This window comes from Palaemon carinicauda, chromosome 4, assembly GCF_036898095.1.
Source record: "Palaemon carinicauda isolate YSFRI2023 chromosome 4, ASM3689809v2, whole genome shotgun sequence".
Lineage (NCBI taxonomy): Eukaryota > Metazoa > Arthropoda > Malacostraca > Decapoda > Palaemonidae > Palaemon > Palaemon carinicauda.
The window spans coordinates 34,718,177-34,740,676 of record NC_090728.1 but is presented as its reverse complement, the minus strand read 5'-3'; the positions used below and the strand labels follow the sequence as shown (position 1 = coordinate 34,740,676).

The 22,500-nt window shown below is 33.5% G+C and overlaps 1 protein-coding gene across 1 annotated transcript; it reads left to right on the top strand.

The window, feature by feature from the left end:
• Nucleotides 1-3,162: 3,162 nt before the first annotated feature.
• LOC137639032 (uncharacterized) lies at nucleotides 3,163-19,619 on the top strand. Its single transcript, XM_068371350.1, has 8 exons — nucleotides 3,163-3,284; nucleotides 3,472-3,582; nucleotides 8,720-8,793; nucleotides 9,865-9,990; nucleotides 10,175-10,369; nucleotides 16,927-17,028; nucleotides 18,453-18,611; nucleotides 19,378-19,619. The coding sequence occupies exons 1-8, from the start codon at nucleotides 3,254-3,256 to the stop codon at nucleotides 19,522-19,524; spliced, it is 945 nt and encodes a 314-aa protein (XP_068227451.1). The 5' UTR covers nucleotides 3,163-3,253; the 3' UTR covers nucleotides 19,525-19,619.
• The last annotated feature ends 2,881 nt before the right edge of the window (nucleotides 19,620-22,500 follow it).

Below are 22,500 nucleotides of genomic sequence, written 5' to 3'. Positions count from 1 at the left end.
GTACATATATGTGTATATATATATATATATATGTATATATATATATATATATATATATATATATATATATATATGTGTGTGTATGTATATATACACATATATATATTATATACATAATATATATATATATATATATATATATATATATATATATATATATATATGTATATATATATATATATATATATATATATATATATATATATATATAACAATAAATGCAGGCGATTTTAGTCCGCTGTATGATTAAGGCCTCAGAAATGTCCATATTCATGCCTTGGATTTGGCCAGTTTTCATCACCACGCTGGCCAGTGTAGTTTTGTGATGTTAGGAGAGTTTCGCCTGATAGTTCTCAGGATACCTAGTATGAGTAGCCCTGGATAGTACAGCTTTGGTGATCATGGCGTTACGCATACTCTTTCACCAACTTAAGGTGTGTGTGGATGTTACAGTGTGAGGGTGTGGGTGTGTGTATGTGTGTGTGTGTGTGTGTGTGTGTGTGTGTAAACAATAGTTAGTTGTTTTATTATGTTGTTGATGCGGACAAAAAAAAAACATGAAGAACAGATGAACAACTTAATGAACATAACCTGCTACAGGCAAATCAATGTGCCAGCGAGGGTTCAATTCAGAAATGAAGGAAGAGGATAAATGTATGGATATTGGTCTTGTATTAAAACACTTTTCTTTTCCTCTTAAACGATTCGCAATGTACTATGTACTCACGTTCCAAAGTTGCCTGAACTCTTTTTAGCAATAAGTAACAAGAATCAGGTAGAGCTTTCCTTTTCTGGAAATTTGAAGCCTACTTAAAGAACTCAACCTGCATTTCTTTTTCATCCTGATTTACTTTTACTAAATATTTGACTCTAACCACTGACATGCATTTTACTCTCTCTCTCTCTCTCTCTCTCTCTCTCTCTCTCTCTCTCTCTCTCTCTCTCTCTCTCTCTCTCTCTCTCTCTGAGGAACCAGGGCGTTTCATTTTTGTCTGCCTTATGGAAGGAGCCTGCCTACCCTTCCCAAACTGGACACATTTATCGACTATCCTGTCAGACTGTTTAATATATAAGTGTAGATCTCACTCCCATGAGATGCTATGATAAAGTAGGTTTGACAATTAACTTAAGGATGTTACATAACCAGGAAAACACTCTTTAAGCTAAAGTACGTAGAGTTACGCACACACACAATCACACACACACACACACACACACACACACACATATATATATATATATATATATATATATATATATATATATATATATATATATATATAAACACACACACACACACATATATATATATATATATATATATATATGTGTGTGTGTGTGTGTGTGTGTGCGCGCATGTATGTGTGTGTATGTAACTTTACATACTTTAGCTTAAGGCGTGTTTTCCTGGTTATGTAACATCCTTAAGTAAATTGTCAAACCCACTTTATCATAGCATTTCATGGGAGTGAGAGCCACACTTATATATTAAACCGTCTGACAGGATAGTCGATAAATGTGTCCAGTTCGGGAAGGGTACGCAGGCTCCTGCCATAAGGCAGAAAAAAACGAAACACCCTGGTTCCTCAGGGCCGCACTTGGAGGCTTATTGTATGCATTCGCAGAGGAGGAAAACAATTAGTAGGAAAAATAGGAAAAAGGCTTATTTTGAAAAGAATTCCTGTCGTGCAGCTATATAGTTTAATAAATTATTATTATTATTATTATTATTATTATTATTATTATTATTATTATTATTATTATTATTATTATTATCATTATTATTTTGTTTAAATTTTTCTTCAGGTGTAACTCTACTATAGCTTTTCTTAGTGAGCTTCAACCATATATAGTATTTCCCTCAGTTTATTGTTCGTTGTTTAAGAAATAACACTTATTCTTCTTTGCCCATGAAGTTCATGAGATAAATCAGATGTTTACCGTGACACTCTAGCCTGTATTTTCTCAAGGCCTGGAAAATCTATAGATAGGCCTTTCATGCTTTTCGTTTTTATTTATTTTTGTTTTATATGCATGTGTCGTCACTATGCTTGAAAATTCATAATTTACTACATTAAGAATCAAAGAGTTTCCTGGCATACTGACACGACAAAGGCAAGATACAATGACAATGTCCTAGCAGGACAATGCCCAAGAGACTGACCATATATGCATATGATCAGCGCCCACGCCCCCTCTCTATCCAAGCTAGGACCGGGGAGGTCCAGGAAATAGCTGCCGATGACTCAGCAAGTATACCTATAGGTTTCCCCAACCATGCCCCTCGCTCCATCCTTAGCTCACAAGGATGGTGAGGTTGCAGACACTACAAGAAACTATGGACTGGGATTGCAACTCGAACCCTAGCCCGCAGAACGGTAGTCAGGGATGCTTCCAATAGGGCACCTCATCCATATTGCCTCATAACGATCGTTTCCTACTACTTTTATCGTTAAATGAATCAAAATTCATTCATACTCCTACTAACAGATCATTTCCATAGAATTACACTAATAGTACATTCCTTCATTACCGGGTTCTTCAATTCCAAGGCTTTCCTTTCTTAACCTCTTCAGTAACCTTATCTTATCTACTTTGATCATTACAAGCGTTTATACCTTATTTATTAGCCCCCTTCGAACACATTGTTTAGGTTGTTCTTATTCAACAAGGTCTTCTTATTATGTTGCCATCTTTTTTTTTTTTTTTTTTTTTTTTTTTTTTTTGCCCTACCTTTCCTTTGCACATCATTATGCAAAAAATTGGTGATTATTTTTTTTTTAACAATAATCATACTTTTTGTCATTGTAAAATTTATATTTTGCATAACGATTCTTATACTTAAGATTAGCGTATACATCTAAAAAAAACTAACAATACAATCTTTTCGCACAATAATGATCAAAATAAATGCATTAATAATTACTTACTGTCATTTGAGGAAAAGCAGTGAAAACCCAAGAAACTATCTTCCTTATGAATTTTGAAGAGGAAAATATGACTAATATATGTTCCTCACCTACGTGGATTTTGTTAAACCGAGTTCTCTCCTCCATTGGGAAGAGTAACTTACAGAACGTGTTTCCTCATAGGGAAAGCCAGCACAACATACTACTGCGCTTCGTAGGAATTTACTTTTCATCTGTTTAGTGATACCTTTCTTATCCAAGAGGAGTAATGTGTTTGTCTTATCTTGTCCGTGTGTAATTAAAAGTTGTTCTGTAATATTTGATCGGGTGTTTTTGATATCAAAATGAGAAGAATCATCGCCTGTGTCAGTTCAGGTATTTATATATCATTTTACGTACCTTGTTTTAGAAATTTCGTTTCGTTATATATGAAATTTTATCAAATACCAGAGTCTATGCAGTTTATCTTAAATGTAATAATTTCATGGAATGATTTTATCTCTGGCTCATTATGCGTAGACGTTGAAGGAGTTATTATTCTCATTTTTTTTTCTTTTCTCAGCCGTGCCATCAACAATCTTAAGATGCTACAGAATTTGCACGTTGCTCGTCCTAAGCACTGTTTTGATATTTATCCTCACCCGAGAGCCTAAACAGTCATTAATATATTCAGGTAAGTCTTCGTAACTCAAAAAGCAGGTTCTACTTTATTAATAGTGATATTGTGCTTGCCTTAAAAAGGTAAATAATTTACCTGTGCCTAATATTTTCACTTGTAACTATAAGATAGAAAAAATGAATTTTACAGCAATACGTAAAATGTCACTCGATCAACGATTGCATTTTTAGTAACACGTTAAACAGCTTTCAAAAGTTCTATGTTAAGAGGTCAGTATCATGGACACAATAAAAACAATATAAAACTCTGGCCTAAGATGAAAGTAATATAAGATTTAAAAAAAAAAAAAAATATTGTTCTCTGGAATGCAAGTGTATAAATAACACCATATCATTAACGAACAATGTTAAACTTACTGCGGTAAGTCGTCTTTACTAGTGTTTCAGACCACTATGCCTGAGTAAAGATGGTTTCCGAAATTCATAATCCTCATACTGTAAAAATTATAAAATGTTAGAAATAATTATTTGCCTTTGACTTTGACACGTCAAGTTCCACAGCTGACGCCCTATGGACTCGGTCACTAATGAAGTCAGCAATTTGCAAAGATATGATTATTCTTCTTCTTCTTCTTCTTCTTTCCAGCTGTTATTCTTACATTAAAGGGTCGGTTGCCTGATGCGCTCTCTCTAATGCCTTCTACCAAAAGCTTTAAAGTGGGGAGAAAATACCGCGCGAGTCCCGTTAAGTAGGGGAGTCCTAAAGTGAATGAAAGGATTTTGATTAATTACTCCTTGAGAATAAGTCTCTCTTCATAGTTTATATATATATATATATATATATATATATATATATATATATATATATATATATATATATATATATATATATATATACATATATATATGCGTGTGTGTATAAATATATATATATATATATATATATATATATATATATATATATATAACAGATCTATCTAATCGTTATTACTGATCTCAAGAAAATTTACATTCATTATTCGTTACTTTTCATATAGTTTATTTATTTCCTTATTTCCTCTCCTCACTAGGCTATTTTCCCTATCGAACCCTTGGGCTTATAGCATCCAGCTTTCCCAGCTATGGTTGTATCTTTATTAATAATAATAATAATAATAATAATAATAATAATAATTATAATAATAATAATAGTAGAGATAAAAGCAATAAAGCTCTTTAACGTCATATTGAAAATGACTGTATGTAGATGATAGGCTCAAACTTAAGTTCAATGAGACAGAGTTATCGAGGTGTTCATTTACCAGACAAATCTGTTTTTGGGAGCAAACGAATCAATCTATTAGATATGAAAGGTCCTTCGTTTTAATATTTGTTTTAAAATCAATGCATTATTCAAATGTTACGTTTAGTTTGTATCATACATTTTTCATTTAAGGGTAGGATTATAAGCTGAAAAAAAATCATAGCGGCTTCATGAATAATTTTTCTAATATCGAAAAATGAGTTACTGTACGTGGTGTATGTAGACGAAAAATATCATCAATACCTCCAAGAGGTCTCATTCGATTATCATGATAAATATTGTAGCTATAGCTTTTTTTTTCTTTCTTTCTTTTTTTTTTTTCATTAGACGTCATCTTAACAACATCGCCTGGATTTATAAGTTTGCCATTCTGTGTTATTATGGTCATTTTGGTATACCCGTAATAATTTAAAAAGTGTTAACTTTCCCTCATATGTATGAGACCCAAACATATCTAAAACAGGGATACCAACCACTGCAAAATTGAGAACTTGCGAAACAGCTCACAGTCAATCACGTCTCCCACGGATACGGTCACGCCCACAATTCTAGTCACTTACACTGCGCAACGATCACTTCAGTTGCACCACGTTACTGAACTCTCATTAGGTAGTTCTGCAAGTTTTTAAAAGTGTTTTGCATTTTTTTTATAATTTTGATAAGCATGTCAAAAGCAACGAACGCACCAAGGCATAATACGTCTTCAGTTTGGAGGAAAAGTAAGAAAGATAATCTAACTCGGATACGTCATGACATACCGGTTTAGAATCAGCTGACTCATTGGTAATACTCCCGTAAAGGGGGTTGGGGAACAAGATCCATAAAGCAAGACTCGGTAATGGAATAGATAATAGATTGAGAATTTCACTAAAGATAGGGTAATTTTAATGTTATTACTATAATATTAAGAAGAGGAAAAGTAAATTACATTAAAAAGTCTTTGGACTCTCAAAATCTGAAAAAATAGTTTTCATATTCTATAAATAAATACCTCATTAGAAAGAAGAGAATTGCTACTTTTTTTTCTTTTTTTACAACAAGTAATTTTTTCATGAAATATGTTTTAAAAATGTTTAATCAAATGGAAAGAAAATAAAAATTCATAGATAATACTGCTTAAAAATTAAATATCTGTTATGAAAAAAGAATATGCATTACAAACATATCATGTTATATGATATTTTTGACGTTATTAAAAAATTTAAGAATTACACAAAAAAATCACATAAAAAAAAAACAGTAGTGACCTGAATGGCCTATAATATTATTATGATTAGAACACAATATATATCTAAAACATAAGTATAAATTATGAATTTGGAAGCAAAGTTTTATTACGTCAGCTGGTCCCCTTAAGAATCAGACGTGAATCTTACCCCTTTATAGTTCACCTTAAAGTTTTATGAGAAATTGTAATAACCTCTCAAGGGTAGCTATATCTTGAGTTCCAAAAGCATTTCTAGTGACTTTGATGCTTCAGTTCTTGGTGCACTTATGCCGAAAGTAGATGTCAAATCAGAACACCTCAAGGGGCATAGGGTTTCACTTGAAATGCTTAACAGTCCCCCTTGTACATGATCCGGGAATTATACTCAATAAAGTTAAGATGTACGAAAAGAGGTTCATGTAGTACCTATGTGCTTTGAAGGGCGTCTTGTAGTGGTGAGACATCAGGTCACTCTTGTCAATGCCACCGATGTGGCTGTTTTACTTGCCAATGGCAAGTGAACAAGGTACAGGAACCTTCTTTTTTCTTTTCCTGTCATTCCACTCCACTTCACACACACGCTCCATGCAGACCTTCGTTGACAAGATCGTTGATAGATTTCACATTATTCTCACAACCTTCAGGAACTCCTTTTATCTAGCGACAAGGATGTCTTCAGAAGAGACGTAGTCCAGGGTGCCTCTGGGTACTAACTTCTTGCTCATATCCTTGATAGATTGCAGTGGTGGATGGCCAACTCTATTCTCCCTGGCAGTTTAAACATAATGCTTTCTATACTGAAACTTCAAGTACTTAGACAACCCTGTGCTGGTGAGCTGATGAACTAGTTATCGACATACACAGCAGAGTTCTTTGACTTCTCAAGGGTTTTGACAAAGGTAGCAACAATTTTTCAAGTGATTGTCATCTTCTCCTTTTCAGACAATCTTGTATGGTGGCTCAGAAAGGCACACTCTCCCTGGTGCATAAGAGTATCATGAAAAAAACATTGATGCTAGAATAACTGAAGAGTTTGTAGCCTTACTTGTATGCAATCATGACCTCGTCGATAGATTTCTATAGGATTCTCAGCAACCTTTAGGAAATCCCTGGCAACTCCAGTGAAGAAGGAACACACCTTAGAGAACTTTTCCAATTATCCTGCTGCATGGTCATTTAAATTGAAGTGCAGATTCAAACGAATTATCTTAGATAGGTTCCTAGACATGAAGTCAGCAACTTGAGTAATCCTAAGTCTTGGCAGCTCAGTAGTCTTCTATACTTGTCATAGAAACCAGCCTCATGTGCATGGTGAGACGTAGGAAAACCTTTTCTGTCATATTAAAGTTACTGCACACATCCTTCTAACTGGAATACAGAATACAATGGCAGATGATGTACTCCTCCAAATCAGATGTGAAGAACTGTGTGAAGTACTAGAACCTAAAGCATGAGTAAACATATTTAAGAGCTGAGGTCTTACTTCTTCCTCTGTTGAGTTCAATGTCTCATAGAGGAATGCTAAACCTTAGCATCATCTACTGGATATGTAGGGGGACTGCAATAACAACACTACTAAAACACTAGATAAATCATGAATGTGTGTATGCGTGCGGGTCAATGAGTGTGTGTTCATGTGTGTGTAAGTTTAGGCAGTGAGTGTGTGTAGCAAATATAAAGTTATTTTGATCCACCAAAAGGCAAGGAATACAGTAGCTGTTAAAGATAGCCTGATATTTATAAGTCTCTCTTACATGAACTGATAAAAATAATTATTAGTTATATAATTATGCCTCATAATAACATGTAGAGCTAGAAGTAGAAGGCTGGTAGAAATCATCGTTCTGACAAAGGTCATTGTCAGGAGAGCAGGAAAGGTCGTCGACGTCACTGTCAACATCCATAGGGTGGGACCGACGTCATTTCCGGCGGAGTCTTTAGGTGCTGTCTATGCTTTATTACTCTTATCCTTCAAGGAGGCATGATTCCTATGCCCATAAAACATAGAGCTTTTATTCTGCAACGAAAAGAAAACTAGTTAAAATTCACGTAATAACAAATTATTGCACCCCCTCTCTCTCTCTCTCTCTCTCTCTCTCTCTCTCTCTCTCTCTCCTCTCTCTCTCTCTCTCTCTCTCTCTCTCTCTCTCTCTCAGGACAAAATACATGTAATATTTTAGGTTTTCATATGATTTCTATTTGCTAAATACTAATTAAATGTGACCTACTGCAGTTTTATCTCCAATGCATGTTTAGTTAGAATTTTGTCTGTAAAGTAGTAAGTGTACGGTATATTTACAATGTATATGTGCACATTCGTCTAACATCAGTATAAAACAAGCAAAAGTCAAGCTCTAGTAATTTGTGTGAGGTGTCATATCCTGATGGATTCTTTTATGATTACTTACCATAATTAAAGCGAGGGAGTGGACCTTTTTCAGACCCATTAAGTGACTTCTTCACCGTTTCAAGTCTTTATCAGATTCTGATTGGCTGTATCCATGAGCCCAGAAGTGTCAAATCGTCACTTTCTTACATGCTCGAATGTATCAAAGGTGACCCCCCCCCCCCTCGAAAATGCTATTTTACCCTATTCAGATATTTTGACGACAAACGATTAATAATAGCAATTAATAGAGGTTAAAGCAATTACTAATCTTACAATGTACTTTACAATTGCAGAGACGTTCTTGGTACGGCTTAAAGGACCCTTAAGAGATGATGACCCAGAGTTATTACATTACATACAAAATGAGGTAGGTTTCCCCACCCTTCTCTCTCTCTCTCTCTCTCTCTCTCTCTCTCTCTCTCTCTCTCTCTCTCTCTCTCTCTCTCTCTCTCTTTTGCATCTCTTACTATTATCTCAACTTCTATTACATAAAAATCATAGTTTTTGACTGGCAATTCAGCTCTTTTATGATGAAATTTTCTAGATGATTTGGAATTTTACATAACAAGTTTCAAAGAAACGTGGACACAATTATTTTACTGCAGATAATTAATGTGCTTATTAGGATTTTCTATCGAATATATAATGCAGAAATTTTTATCTTAAATGTTATCCATACGAACATTGTGAATATCACCTTCAATATTTATTTATTTTTGGAATAACTGTTAAATCACTAGTATGATACTATTTTGTAAATGCTGAATCTATTACTTTATTATTGGGAGAAAATGGCTCATCAGAGTGTTATCAAAATATATGAAGATATGGAAAACAAGTTGTATGGACCAGAAAAATGAGAAACTCAGTGTTGATATTATTGTATCATTATTACATATTTTTCAATCATAGTCTTCTGGGAGTGATAGTTTATAGTGTGAGATTCAGGGTTACATCCAGCTTCCATAGTAATCCATCATTTTCCTCACTATATATACTGTTTCTAGTAACTTACTTTTACACTAGCCCCAGGGCTATATCAGCTTCTACTTTCTCAAGATTCCTCTTCAATTATGTGATTTTTGTCACTACTTCTACGTCGAAAATCTGATTTTGATATTTTCAATAATATCAACAATAAGGATAATTTGAGTAATTCTTATAGCAATAATGACGATCTTAATAATTTCAATATCAATATTTATAATTTTACTAATTGTTCTCTCTCCTTATCTTCCACTTTTGAGTCATGTGGTTCTGTGACATCCATGAGTGATACTTTCTTCCTTGTCTTGCCGACCACATTATTATTATTATTATTATTATTATTATTATTATTATTAGTAGTAGTAGTAGTAGTAGTAGTAGTAGTAGTAGTAGTAGTAGTTGTTGTTGTTGTTGTTGTTGTGTTTAAAACAGCGTCATCTTTACTATTCAGATCTTGGAACCTCCATCAAGAGAACCATATAACTTAACGGGTGACTTCAACCGTCTTCGTCATCAAATTATGCCCACAAGCGAGAAATTTTACCGTAATCATCTAAGTCAAATCTTCAAGGACAAGGTAATATGAAATACAAAGATGCTTTGTTGATATGGGCTTTATGTGCTCCTTCATTGTGATTACAAGCTAATATAAGTAAATTTCTATATGTAAGAAGAAAAACGACTGAAAAAAAAGAAAGGAATGGACTTTCGAGAGCTTCAAGATATTCTTATTAATAGGAATATTTCTTTTCTTTTCTTAGAATAAAGGGGTTTTCGTTGAAGCAGGTGCCCTTGATGGTGAGACTATGTCTATAACTCTAGACTTTGAGAAGGAAAAAGACTGGACAGGTCTTCTAGTGGAAGTTGATAAGGTGTCTTTCAAAGGCCTCAGGAGCAAACACAGGAAAGCTTGGTCAGCCAATGTCTGTCTATCGACAGATCCCTACCCAGCACAAGTAAGGAGGATTTCATACGAGATGATATTCTCAGTACAAATATTAATAAGCATTATGATTACTTGGTTAAAAAGTATCTTGATCAATCTTTCGTTTGAATTAATTTTTTCAAGTATCACAGTACATTATTTTGCACTAATTTTGAATTCAGAAACTGTAAAAATATGTAAGTCTGATTTATTCTTTATTAAGATATGTAGACGTGCTTATTTGGAGAAACAGAAAGCTTAATACCTTTTGAAGGCTAACTGATCAGATTTTACTTGGAATAACTATACTCGGCTAAGAGTTGCAATTCAGAGAGTTTATGCTTCAACTAAAATGGAATACAATGTAACCATAAAGATATCCCTTTTTGGTACAACCAACGAGCATAAATGATTGGCAATCCTTTAATCTGCCCTCTTTGATTTAAACTCAACAGTTCCTCCTTTAAGTAACCAGATGGCTCTGTCACTCACAGTCCAAAGGTAAAGGCAACCGTTCTGGTAAATCTGTTTAACAATAAGCAGACTAATGAGAAACTTGATCTTCCTCATTCCTGTTTTCCTGATGCTAAACTAACTAGTTTATCTTTTTAGTGTCGGTAAATTAAAATACTCGTGATGGATCTTAAAGCTTACGGAGGTGTAGACCAAAAGGGGTGTTTTTCCTTTGATTCTTAGCAATTAAGCTGTCTGTCATGTTTTGGAAGTTACCATGATGTTCCTTTTTCACTTGTTGAAGAATTGGTAATATTATTTCAAATATATATATATATATATATATATATATATATATATATATATATATATATGCAGAAGAACCACAGGGAAAATGAAAATACAAAATATACACTTAAGTCCTGACTAGTTTCGTGATACTTGTTGTTGTTGTTGGTGTATTAAAGCCAACACTTCTTGTTGGCACGGGCCTTTTTATTGTTAGGCCCGTAGGTATTCAAACACAAAAAATAGGTACAAAATTAAAGATTGCCCAGCCTTACTGCTGGACACGGGCTTTTGTGTAGCAGCCCGTAGTATTTATTGCCCTAAGTAGGCAATAGTGTCACAGCAGTACCAGTCTCTCATGTCTGGATTTGCAGCCGCTCAGCTCCTTGAGCGTAGCTGCAGGTGCGACCGCTCAGCCCCTTGAGCATAGTCGCCAGGTTGGCAAAGATAGGTCTTGCAACTGCTCAGCCCCTTGAGCGTGGTTGCCAGTGTGGTCGCTCAGCACCAAGAGCATGACCTTGCGGACCAAAAAGCAGGACCATTTGGAGCCGAAATGAAAGGTTTCAGTAGTAGGTAAAAGTGTTGATAGCAGTAAGTCCCAGTAAGTAGGAGAGACTGGGAGAGGAGGGAAGAATTCGAGTAGTAGGAAAAAGTGGCAGTTTTAAGCATAGATGCCTATCTCTGCACCGGGGAGGGTGAAACTAAGGGACTGAGGAGGGAATGAATTACAGAGGAGGGAGTCTTAGCAAGGGAGCAGACTGTGACTAGTAGTTGCAGTACTAGGGGGATCAAGGTATCCACTGGCAGGGCCTCTGCCAGGGATAAGATGGCAGATATTGCTGGGGGTTGGGGAGGAGATTGCACAGCGCTGGAGGTTGGCTCTTCAGCTGGGCTAACAACAGCGCTGGGTTCTTGGTCCGTGGCTGCAGTAGGGGCTCCTGGAGGAGGAGTCTCGGATTGTCGTCTGGGAGGCCTGGTTCGCTGAATCCGCTGGGGTTTCGGTGCCTGCCTTGGTGCAGCCTCAGGTTTGTTAGGTGTCTGCCTTGGTGCAGCCTCAGGTTTGGTCGGTGGGGCTGCCAGTGGGGTTGGTAGCCTCTTCAAGAATTCAGGACAATTCTTGTTCCATGCATGGTGAGGTCCCGCACAATTGGGACATTTTGCCTGGGTTTTTGTCCCATTCCGATGTGCGTCAATGCAGTCCTGTGTGGGATGGCGGTGGCTGCAGACTCCGCACATTGTAGGGTTCCTGCACTCTTCTTTATGGTGCCCATAGCGCTGGCAGTTGTAACAGCGCAGTGGTTCTCGCTTTGGACTTCTGATGGGAAACTTTCCCCAGAGGCCCAAATCCAGTGCTTTAGGGACTTGCCCAATAAAGGTGACTGTTACTTCCTTGGTGGGAAGTTTGCGGTGGTCCAGCTTCCTCTCGGCTTTTGCAACATTGCTGCAGTCGGTGACGAATGTCAGTGGCATGTTGACAGGAAACCGATAGATCACTGCCTGTCTGAGTCTCTTCTCGGGGTCCAGGAGGGTCAGGGAGGTTTCCTGTTGGAGGATGTTGACGCTGGCAAGGTCCTTCGGGGATATAATTAAATCCCCTTTTAGGTTGGCCCTGGCTGTGATCTTGATGCCAGGGTTGGCGGTGGCAATAGCAGCAACTGCTGCATATGACGGTGAGCCTTCTACAGCTGCCATCTTGAATTTGACAAGCTGTTTGGGTTGGCTGACAGGTGGTTGTGGTCCCTCAGCAGCGGCCAAGTTTAGGTCCAAGCTTGGGTCATTTTCGGTGATTGCCTGAGCCTCCATTAGGAGCTGTGAGAGGCATGGAGTGCAGTTGCAATCCTCAGGGTGCAGTTCTGCTAGTTGCGGTGGTTGGTTGTCAGTCAGGTCTAGAGCCATGGTTGAAACGTTGGTCTCAGGTTCCGGAGTTGCGGTGAGTGGAGCGTCCTCTGCTTCCATCTTTTCAGGTGTCTTCTGGACAGCTGGTGCTGGAGATGGAGTGGGTGGCTCCGGGATAGGTGGGTCTTCAGAGTCCATAGCTGGTTTGGCATGAGTGGGGGAGCTGTGGCCTACAGTGTTGCTCCAGATAGCATACACACATGACTGGCAGTCACAGTCCCGTTCAAAGGGGAGAGAGTTACTGCAATTGGGTGCAGAGACTGTCTCTTTATACCGTGCTTGCACCCGGTATTTCCTCTGAAAAACGTCTGGATAAGGAGGCTGTGGAGGGTAGGATGGTATATCCATATATCCTGGCCTGTGCTTCCTTTGTAGGAGGTGGTAGATGCTCTCAAGTACCAGGGTATAGCACTGAAAACAACTGCATGTTTTCCTGTGGGAGAGCACCGTTGGGTCCCTTATTTTGAACCCTATGTGGTCTGCTAGCTGTTGCCTGTAGTTCTGGTACCTCTGGCAGCGATTACACTTGCAGTGCTGAGCCCCATTCTTGCAGGGATTGATCCAAGTGGGGTACAAACTCCTTCTGTAGGTGCGGAGACTGTCATGACCATCATCAGCCATACTGGATGGAATTGAGCTAGTCACTGAGGTCAACAACAGTTATTTAATTAGCAAAAAAGCCAAAGTAAATAACTGGATTCTTTCTTATATGCGGCCTCTTCAACCAAAGTTGAGAGGTCCTAGTGACTGTGTGGATAAAAGTCCACCCATCCAGGTGTTGCCAAGTCCGGTGCTGCTGAACTTCAGAAGGCTGGAGAGCTCTTGTCGGCGCGAGAGCTGGGCCGAGACTGCGTGATACTTCCTCAGAGGACTGATTTATTGAGAGAGGTTTCTTTACAATTTATAGGGAAAGTAAACGTACGAACATACATATAGAGATTAGAGAACAATGACACTCCCTTACCAACTACCTGGGTCAGGTGTTGAGTAGGAGGAGTCCTCAAGCTCATTAGACACCTGCTAAAAAGGGTCATTTCTAGTGGCGGGTATATTCTTGTTTTCTTCTTTTTTTTACTTTCAGTACAGTTTATTTATATGACAATACGGTAGCCTTATCTATATAAATACATAAGCAAAACATACACAAACATACAAATATATATATATATATATATATATATATATATATATATATATATATATATATATATATATATACATACAGATACACATACATATACATATATACATATACACATACATATACATACACATACATATATACATACATATACACATACATATATACATATATATACATCTACACATACATACATATGCATATATACACTTATATGTATACAACATTAATATCATAAACATATAATCATGTATATATCAATACTTATATCTAGCATAACACTATATAGTGCCACTATACTTATGCATACTATATAAAATAATTGTTTCCTTTAATGAATGGTAGCTTAGGTCTAAATATTAATTTCACAGCGACGTTAATTATTCACAATACATTCAATTCTACATTAAGTGGTTAATGTTTTTTTATATAGCTTACAAATCTCTTTACATATAAAGGCGTCGAGTTTATACATTCCATGACCAATATTCAAGTTGTTTTCAAAGGTTTCTTTTATGAAACTGGACTCTATGATGTTTCTTTCCACTAAGTTATTTGAATGAACCAATTTCTTTGCACCTGACCAATTAATAGGGTGATTTTCATCTCTAACGTGAGCAAAGAGTACATTATTATCTTGAGCATATCTGACACTTTTCTTATGTTGTTCAATTCTCTTTTCTAGGGCTTTACCAGTTTGACCAATATAGTATTTTTCACAAGCATTGCATGGAATACGATATACACATCCCTTGGTAATGTCAGGAGAATTCTTTATTAAGGCTGTTTTTATTGTATTTTTACTCTTAAATGCTACATTTACATTGAAGTTTTTTAACAGTTGGAGAATTTCTTTAAATGAATCACAATAAGGTAGTACAAGTAAATTTTGTGTGTTGTAGTTTTTTCTGTTATCATTACCGAAAAAAAGTCTTTTTTTGCTGTTCTTAGGGCATCATCTAACACAATTTCAGGATACTTTAGTTTTTTACCTATTGCTCTAATACCATTTATTTCGTCATCAATATATTCAGGGCTGCAGACTCAAAATGCTCTTAAAAACACAGATTAAGAGCATTTTGAGTCTGCAGCCCTGAATATATTGATGACGAAATAAATGGTATTAGAGCAATAGGTAAAAAACTAAAGTATCCTGAAATTGTGTTAGATGATGCCCTAAGAACAGCAAAAAAGACTTTTTTCGGTAATGATAACAGAAAAAACTACAACACACAAAATTTACTTGTACTACCTTATTGTGATTCATTTAAAAAAATTCTCCAACTGTTAAAAAACTTCAATGTAAATGTAGCATTTAAGAGTAAAAATACAATAAAAACAGCCTTAATAAAGAATTCTCCTGACATTACCAAGGGATGTGTATATCGTATTCCATGCAATGCTTGTGAAAAATACTATATTGGTCAAACTGGTAAAGGCCTAGAAAAGAGAATTGAACAACATAAGAAAAGTGTCAGGTATGCTCAAGATAATAATGCACTCTTTGCTCACGTTAGAGATGAAAATCACCCTATTAATTGGTCAGGTGCAAAGAAATTGGTTCATTCAAATAACTTAGTGGAAAGAAACATCATAGAGTCCAGTTTCATAAAAGAAACCTTTGAAAACAACTTGAATATTGGTCATGGAATGTATAAACTCGACGCCTTTATATGTAAAGAGATTTGTAAGCTATATAAAAAAAATTAACCACTTAATGTAGAATTGAATGTATTGTGAATAATTAACGTCGCTGTGAAATTAATATTTAGACCTAAGCTACCATTCATTAAAGGAAACAATTATTTTATATAGTATGCATAAGTATAGTGGCACTATATAGTGTTATGCTAGATATAAGTATTGATATATACATGATTATATGTTTATGATATTAATGTTGTATACATATAAGTGTATACATGCATATGTATGTATGTGTAGATGTATATATATGTATATATGTATGTGTATATGTATGTATATATGTATGTGTATGTATATGTATGTGTATATATATGTATATATGTATATATGTATATGTATGTGTATCTGTATGTATATATATCTATATATATATATATATATATATATATATATATATATATATATATATATTTGTATGTTTGTGTATGTTTTGCTTATGTATTTATATAGATAAGGCTACCGTATTGTCATATAAATAAACTGTACTGAAAGTAAAAAAAAGAAGAAAACAAGAATATACCCGCCACTGGAAATGACCCTTTTTAGCAGGTGTCTAATGAGCTTGGGGACTTCTCCTACTCAACACCTGACCCAGGTAGTTGGTAAGGGAGTGTCATTGTTCTCTAATCTCTATATGTATGTTCGTACGTTTACTTTCCCTATAAATTGTAAAGAAACCTCTCTCAATAAATCAGTCCTCTGAGGAAGTATCACGAAACTAGTCAGGACTTAAGTGTATATTTTGTATTTTCATTTTCCCCGTGGTTCTTCTGCATCTGAGCATCACGTTTTCCTGTGATTTTTACGCATATATATATATATATATATATATATATATATATATATATATATATATATATACATATATATTTATATGTATACATTATGTATATATGTATATATATATATATATATATATATATATATATATGTATGTATATATACATATATATATTATATATATATGTATATAAATATATAACATATATATACATGTATATATATAATATATATACATTTATATATATACACATGTAAATATAAGGATAGATTAATATACTCAGATATAAGAAAAACACTGTTTTAATAGCCATTTTTTACAGGAATTATTTGAAGAGGTGCACTCTGTTTCAACCATTGAAACAGATATCTTGGCTTATCAACAAAGGTCAATGAGTAAGCTGACAAAATTCTCCAATTTAAAGGTTAGTCGGTATCTTTAAATCATATTACGTATATATATAAACGCAGGTAAACACATTCCATGGATATCCTTGCAAACATACACACACACAGATAAATACACACACATATACTGAATTGTATTTATATAGAAAGGTATTTCTATTATTCAATGTAACCCAGAAAAACAAACAATAAATCACAGGCTGTAACAGCTGTTTGCAGACCAAATTAAAAGGAATAACGTAGAGGATTTTGCCATTACCTTCCAACTTTTCCACTTGAAGATTACGGAATAAACTGGGGTGTTATGAGCCACATATTCATCTGTTCATAATGGTAGTTTTATATATATATATATATATATATATATATATATATATATATATATATATATATATATATATATATATATATATATATATATATATATATATACAGTATATATATACATATATATAGATAGATAGATAGATAGATAGATAGATAGATATATAGTACATAATTATACTGTATATGTATATATATATACATGTATATATATACATATATACATATATATATATATATATATATATATATATATATATATATATATATATATATTTTATATATATATATATATATATATATGAATACACAAATTCACACACATACACACATACATATAAATATTATATATATATATATATATATATATATATATATATATATGAATATATGAATATATGAATACACAAATTCACACACATACACACATACATATAAATATTTTATATATATATATATATATATATATATATATATATATATATATATGTATATATATGAATATATGAATATATGAATACACAAATTCACACACATACACACATACATATAAATATTTTATATATATATATATATATATATATATATATATATATATATATATATATATATATATATGAATACACACATTCACACACATAACACACACATATAAATATTTTATATATATATATATATATATATATATGTATGTATATATATATATATATATATATATATATACATATATATATATATATATATATATATATATATATATATATATATATATGAAAGATTACCTATAATATCAAAAGCATTCAGAATGGTAGCCTATAGATTATATTGTTGAAGATATAGAAAACCATAAAAGAGTTTTTTTCCTTTAAAACAAGAAATCTATCAAACAAACTCTTTACTCATTTGGAGATTGTAATTTTTGCTGATGTTTAACTTTGATTTTGCCGTAGCCCAATATGTTTACTCAACGAAATATATAAAATGTTTACAAGGATCATATTAGGCCGAATAGGAAGACAACTAGACTTCAATCTACCAGGTTTCAGAAGTAGTTATTCAATTTCTTTATTTATCTAAAATATCTTTGTTACTTCATAATAAGCATTTTATTCATCAGGGAATAAGCCAAAGAAACTGGAGCTGGGTGCAATGTTTGCCGCTGCAGTCACTCCTGAAGGCGTTGAACGTCAGCACAATCAATCTTCTCGTTCTGGACCTTGAAGGAGCAGAGATGTCCGTTCTGCGCCATTTGGATCTGGTTGGTTTTAATATTGAGGTAAATTGTTTTCTTTTTCTACTGTTGAGTTCATTAAACTTCCATGCATATAGCAAGAATCCAAATAAAGACGCCCTAGCATTGTAGATCTAAATGCTCCTGGTCTGTATTCTTAAACTCTGTGAAAGAATCAAATTTAATTATTTTTTTTTTCTTAAGCATATTATGACTTTACTTGAGTAAGGCATGTATAATGTTTTTGTCGACCTATCTTATTTTTATAATCATGCTAAATGAAAATGACATTACATGTGTAAATGGTAGAAAGGTTAGTGTAAGTGAGAGGATTATCAAAGGACTGGCCTTTAAAGGAGTGTAGTCCAGTTTCTATTAGGAAGAATGAGAACAAGTTCCCAATGGATGTCATGAGGGAGGTACTGGAAAAGATAGACTTTAGTATACCAAAAGCTTGAAAATGAGTACAAGATAAAGATGAATGGTGATGTGGGTTTAGGGGTGTTTGATACAATGCTGATGTGTAAAGGAATTCATAGCATGCGGTCTATTTGTTCATGGGTTTATCCATTTGTCAACAGTTAATGTACGTAAAAACCATTGATTGCCATGTTGCCTTTCCTATCGAGCCACTTCCTGTTCGATGAAATAATTTAATAATGAAATAACTGGTGTTTTGTTTTACTTTTATAATCGAGATTTGAAATTTTTGTTCAATACTTTTCTAAAGATATGAAACAGTAGATTAAGAATTGCCAACTTCAGAAACTATATGTGATTGCAATATAACATAGATATCATTATGTTCCAGGTGATATGTCTGGAGTGGAAGAAATATTATGAGGCCAATAAGATAATTCAAGAGTTAGAAGCACGTAATTATGTACTACTAGTCCAAGAAACTGAAGATTTCATATTTGCTAAAAAAGGTTCACCTTATGAACACTACAAGCCTTAAATGCTATCTAGAAAATGCATGGTTCAATGATGATTGTAAATATGCATATTTGGTGGGTCAGGAGGCTGTATCACTTTAGGAAAAAGAATAATCTGATCTGATATATACAAAGAATACCATATTAAGATCTGTGATTGAGAGAACGTTTATATTTCAGGTAAAAAAAAAGACATTAATTATACATAGAATATATATTACAAAATACAACTCATAGACATGAACTGCTTATTACTCCCAAATACATGCTAATAAGCATAGACTGAATTATCCCTTCTTTGTTTAAACCAGATGGCTATGCCGCTAGAAATCCAATGGAAAAAGCAACTCTTTTGGTTGGTGAGTTAGTTTTCTTCTCTTGGGTAATGCCATTGTCTCTTCCACTATCTTGAGTTCTCTTGCTTGAAGGTACACCCTGGCATACTATTCTATCTGTTTCTTTATTTCTTCTCCTCATTAGACTATTTTCTTAATTTTCCAACTAGGGTTGAAGCTTGAATGGCAATGATAATAGGTAATTCTTTATGCCTCCTTATTGTTAGGCTTAAACTATTATGAAAAAAAAAATTATTTCATACCATGATACATACCCAGATGTAAATACAAGTTAAATAACTGGCCCTTGTGTTTTGTGACAAGGTTATGCATATTCTTTCAATTAGGTATCTCAAAGAAGTTATTTATTTGCATATTGGAAAATTCACATCGTTTCTTTATGGCTATAATTTGGATGACGTAGATCAAACCCTATTGATTAATATCCACTTCCTACAATACCCAGATTGTCAATATTTTTCAGAGATTCTGTTATTAAAGCTTCTTACCGTTCAAATGATTAATACCTTACGAGCAATAGTCTTTCATATAAGTTGCTTGGGAAGCGACACAGATTTTAATGAGGGTATATACATAAATAATTTCAAGTCATCAAGAAAGGTCTCGCCTAATTTTGAGGTCAAAGGTCAACTCTGTGAACAACCTGGTAATTAATACGCTGAGGTTAGGTTGGGATTTCAAACAACTTGACTTTGAATTTATAAGGTATAAAGGGGAAATCTTTAAGATCATTGATGGATACGGAACGACTTCCTCAGAATACAAACCAGCTTAAGAATATATATATATATATATATATATATATATATATATATATATATATATATATATATATATGTATGTATATATGTATATGTATACATATATATATATATATATATATATATATATATATATATGTATATGTATACATATATATATATATATATATATATATATATATGCTTATATATATATTTATATATATATATACATATATATATATACATATATATACATACACACACACACACACATATATATATATATATATATATATATATATATATATATATTCTATTTGTCATTCTTGACTGAATTTAAGGTGCTCATGCAGCATGCTTATTTTTATCTTTCTTCATTCTGATGATTGTTTGTGTTTTCGGGCGCTATTATTAAACATATGATATCATATACACCGGTTTTGCGAAGGTCATTTACTTGATTTAATATGTTAGAGAACACTTGTTTCCGTCTCAGTCTAGATTATGAAATATACTATAGTCAAAGAGTTAGAATTTGAGAAGTTCAAAATGCTTTGTTATCAAGCAAAGCCGCATAACTCTAGCTTCATAAATAATGTATTTAATCACGTTATTTTTCTGTTATTTTTCTAATAAAGTACTTTTGAATATCAAAAAAATTCTCCATGCTGGGCTGTCATCCCTGTAGGAGTACGGTGATTGTAGCTTTCTGCTTCTCGAATTAGGTTGCAGCTAGCTAGTAATAATAATAATAATAATAATAATAATAATAATAATTATGATTATTATCATTATCATTATCATTATTATTATTATTATTATTAGTAGTAGTAGTAGTAGTAGTAGTAGTAGTAGTAGTATTAGTAGTAGTAGTAATGAAAAACTGCAATGTTAAAATAACAGTAGTTATAGTAATGCTGATGATGATAATGAATAGGGTAAAGATAAACAAGTTCCACAAGAATTTACACCAAAATGAATGAGGTGTTCATGGTGATCTGTTAATTACTATCGTGTTACCAAAACTCAGTACATAGACCTTCCTGATGTATATAGTGAGCATCAACCTACAAACTGATTAAGGGCGTTTATCTCCATAAAGAATTCATAAACCTCCTAGCATAATGGTGGCATAGAATCTCAGGACAATACTACTTCTTGGGGGAGCAATGTCTAAGTTGTGCTACTTACTACCACAATCAGGTGTCTTTTTTTAATGACTAACCTAGCTCTTGGAGGAACAGACTGAAGAAGAATAATCACAGCTATCTTTGTTTTTATTTATGATAGGCTTTGTGTGATTATGCATACCCTACTCTTGTCTTAATGAGCAGAATCTTTCTATGCAAAGTGTACAATTGAATACTGTGTCACACAATATAATATCCAGCTACATGTCGGGATATCATTATCTCATCCTTACTACAAATAAAAAGGCACATTTTATAGAGGATTGGCATCTTTAATTAGACTTAGGATTTGCAAACAACGTATTTACTGCGGACATGAATATACTTTGGTTAAATTTTGGGTTTAAAAGTCTATGGCTGAGTTCCAACTCTTTTCTTGCAGAATATTGGGATCTGCTCTAGATATTTTAGTAATATATATGATCTATATTTTACATATGATTACCAAAACTTACTGTAGAGCCTCAAAAGCAGAAGAAAAATAGTATCATTGGAATTATGGCTTTTTTTATGCAATAATTAAAAAAAAAATAAAAAAAAAACACCATGAAAGTATATTTAGTAATGAAACACTTCAAATTTGAATAATATTAGTGTTTGTACTTCATGCCAAAATATTACAGCACATGTCCCTTGTTCTATTCGTGTGAATGATTCTATCCAATTGGAAAGGGTGATAGATTGATAATGATGTAGAAATATGGATGTCA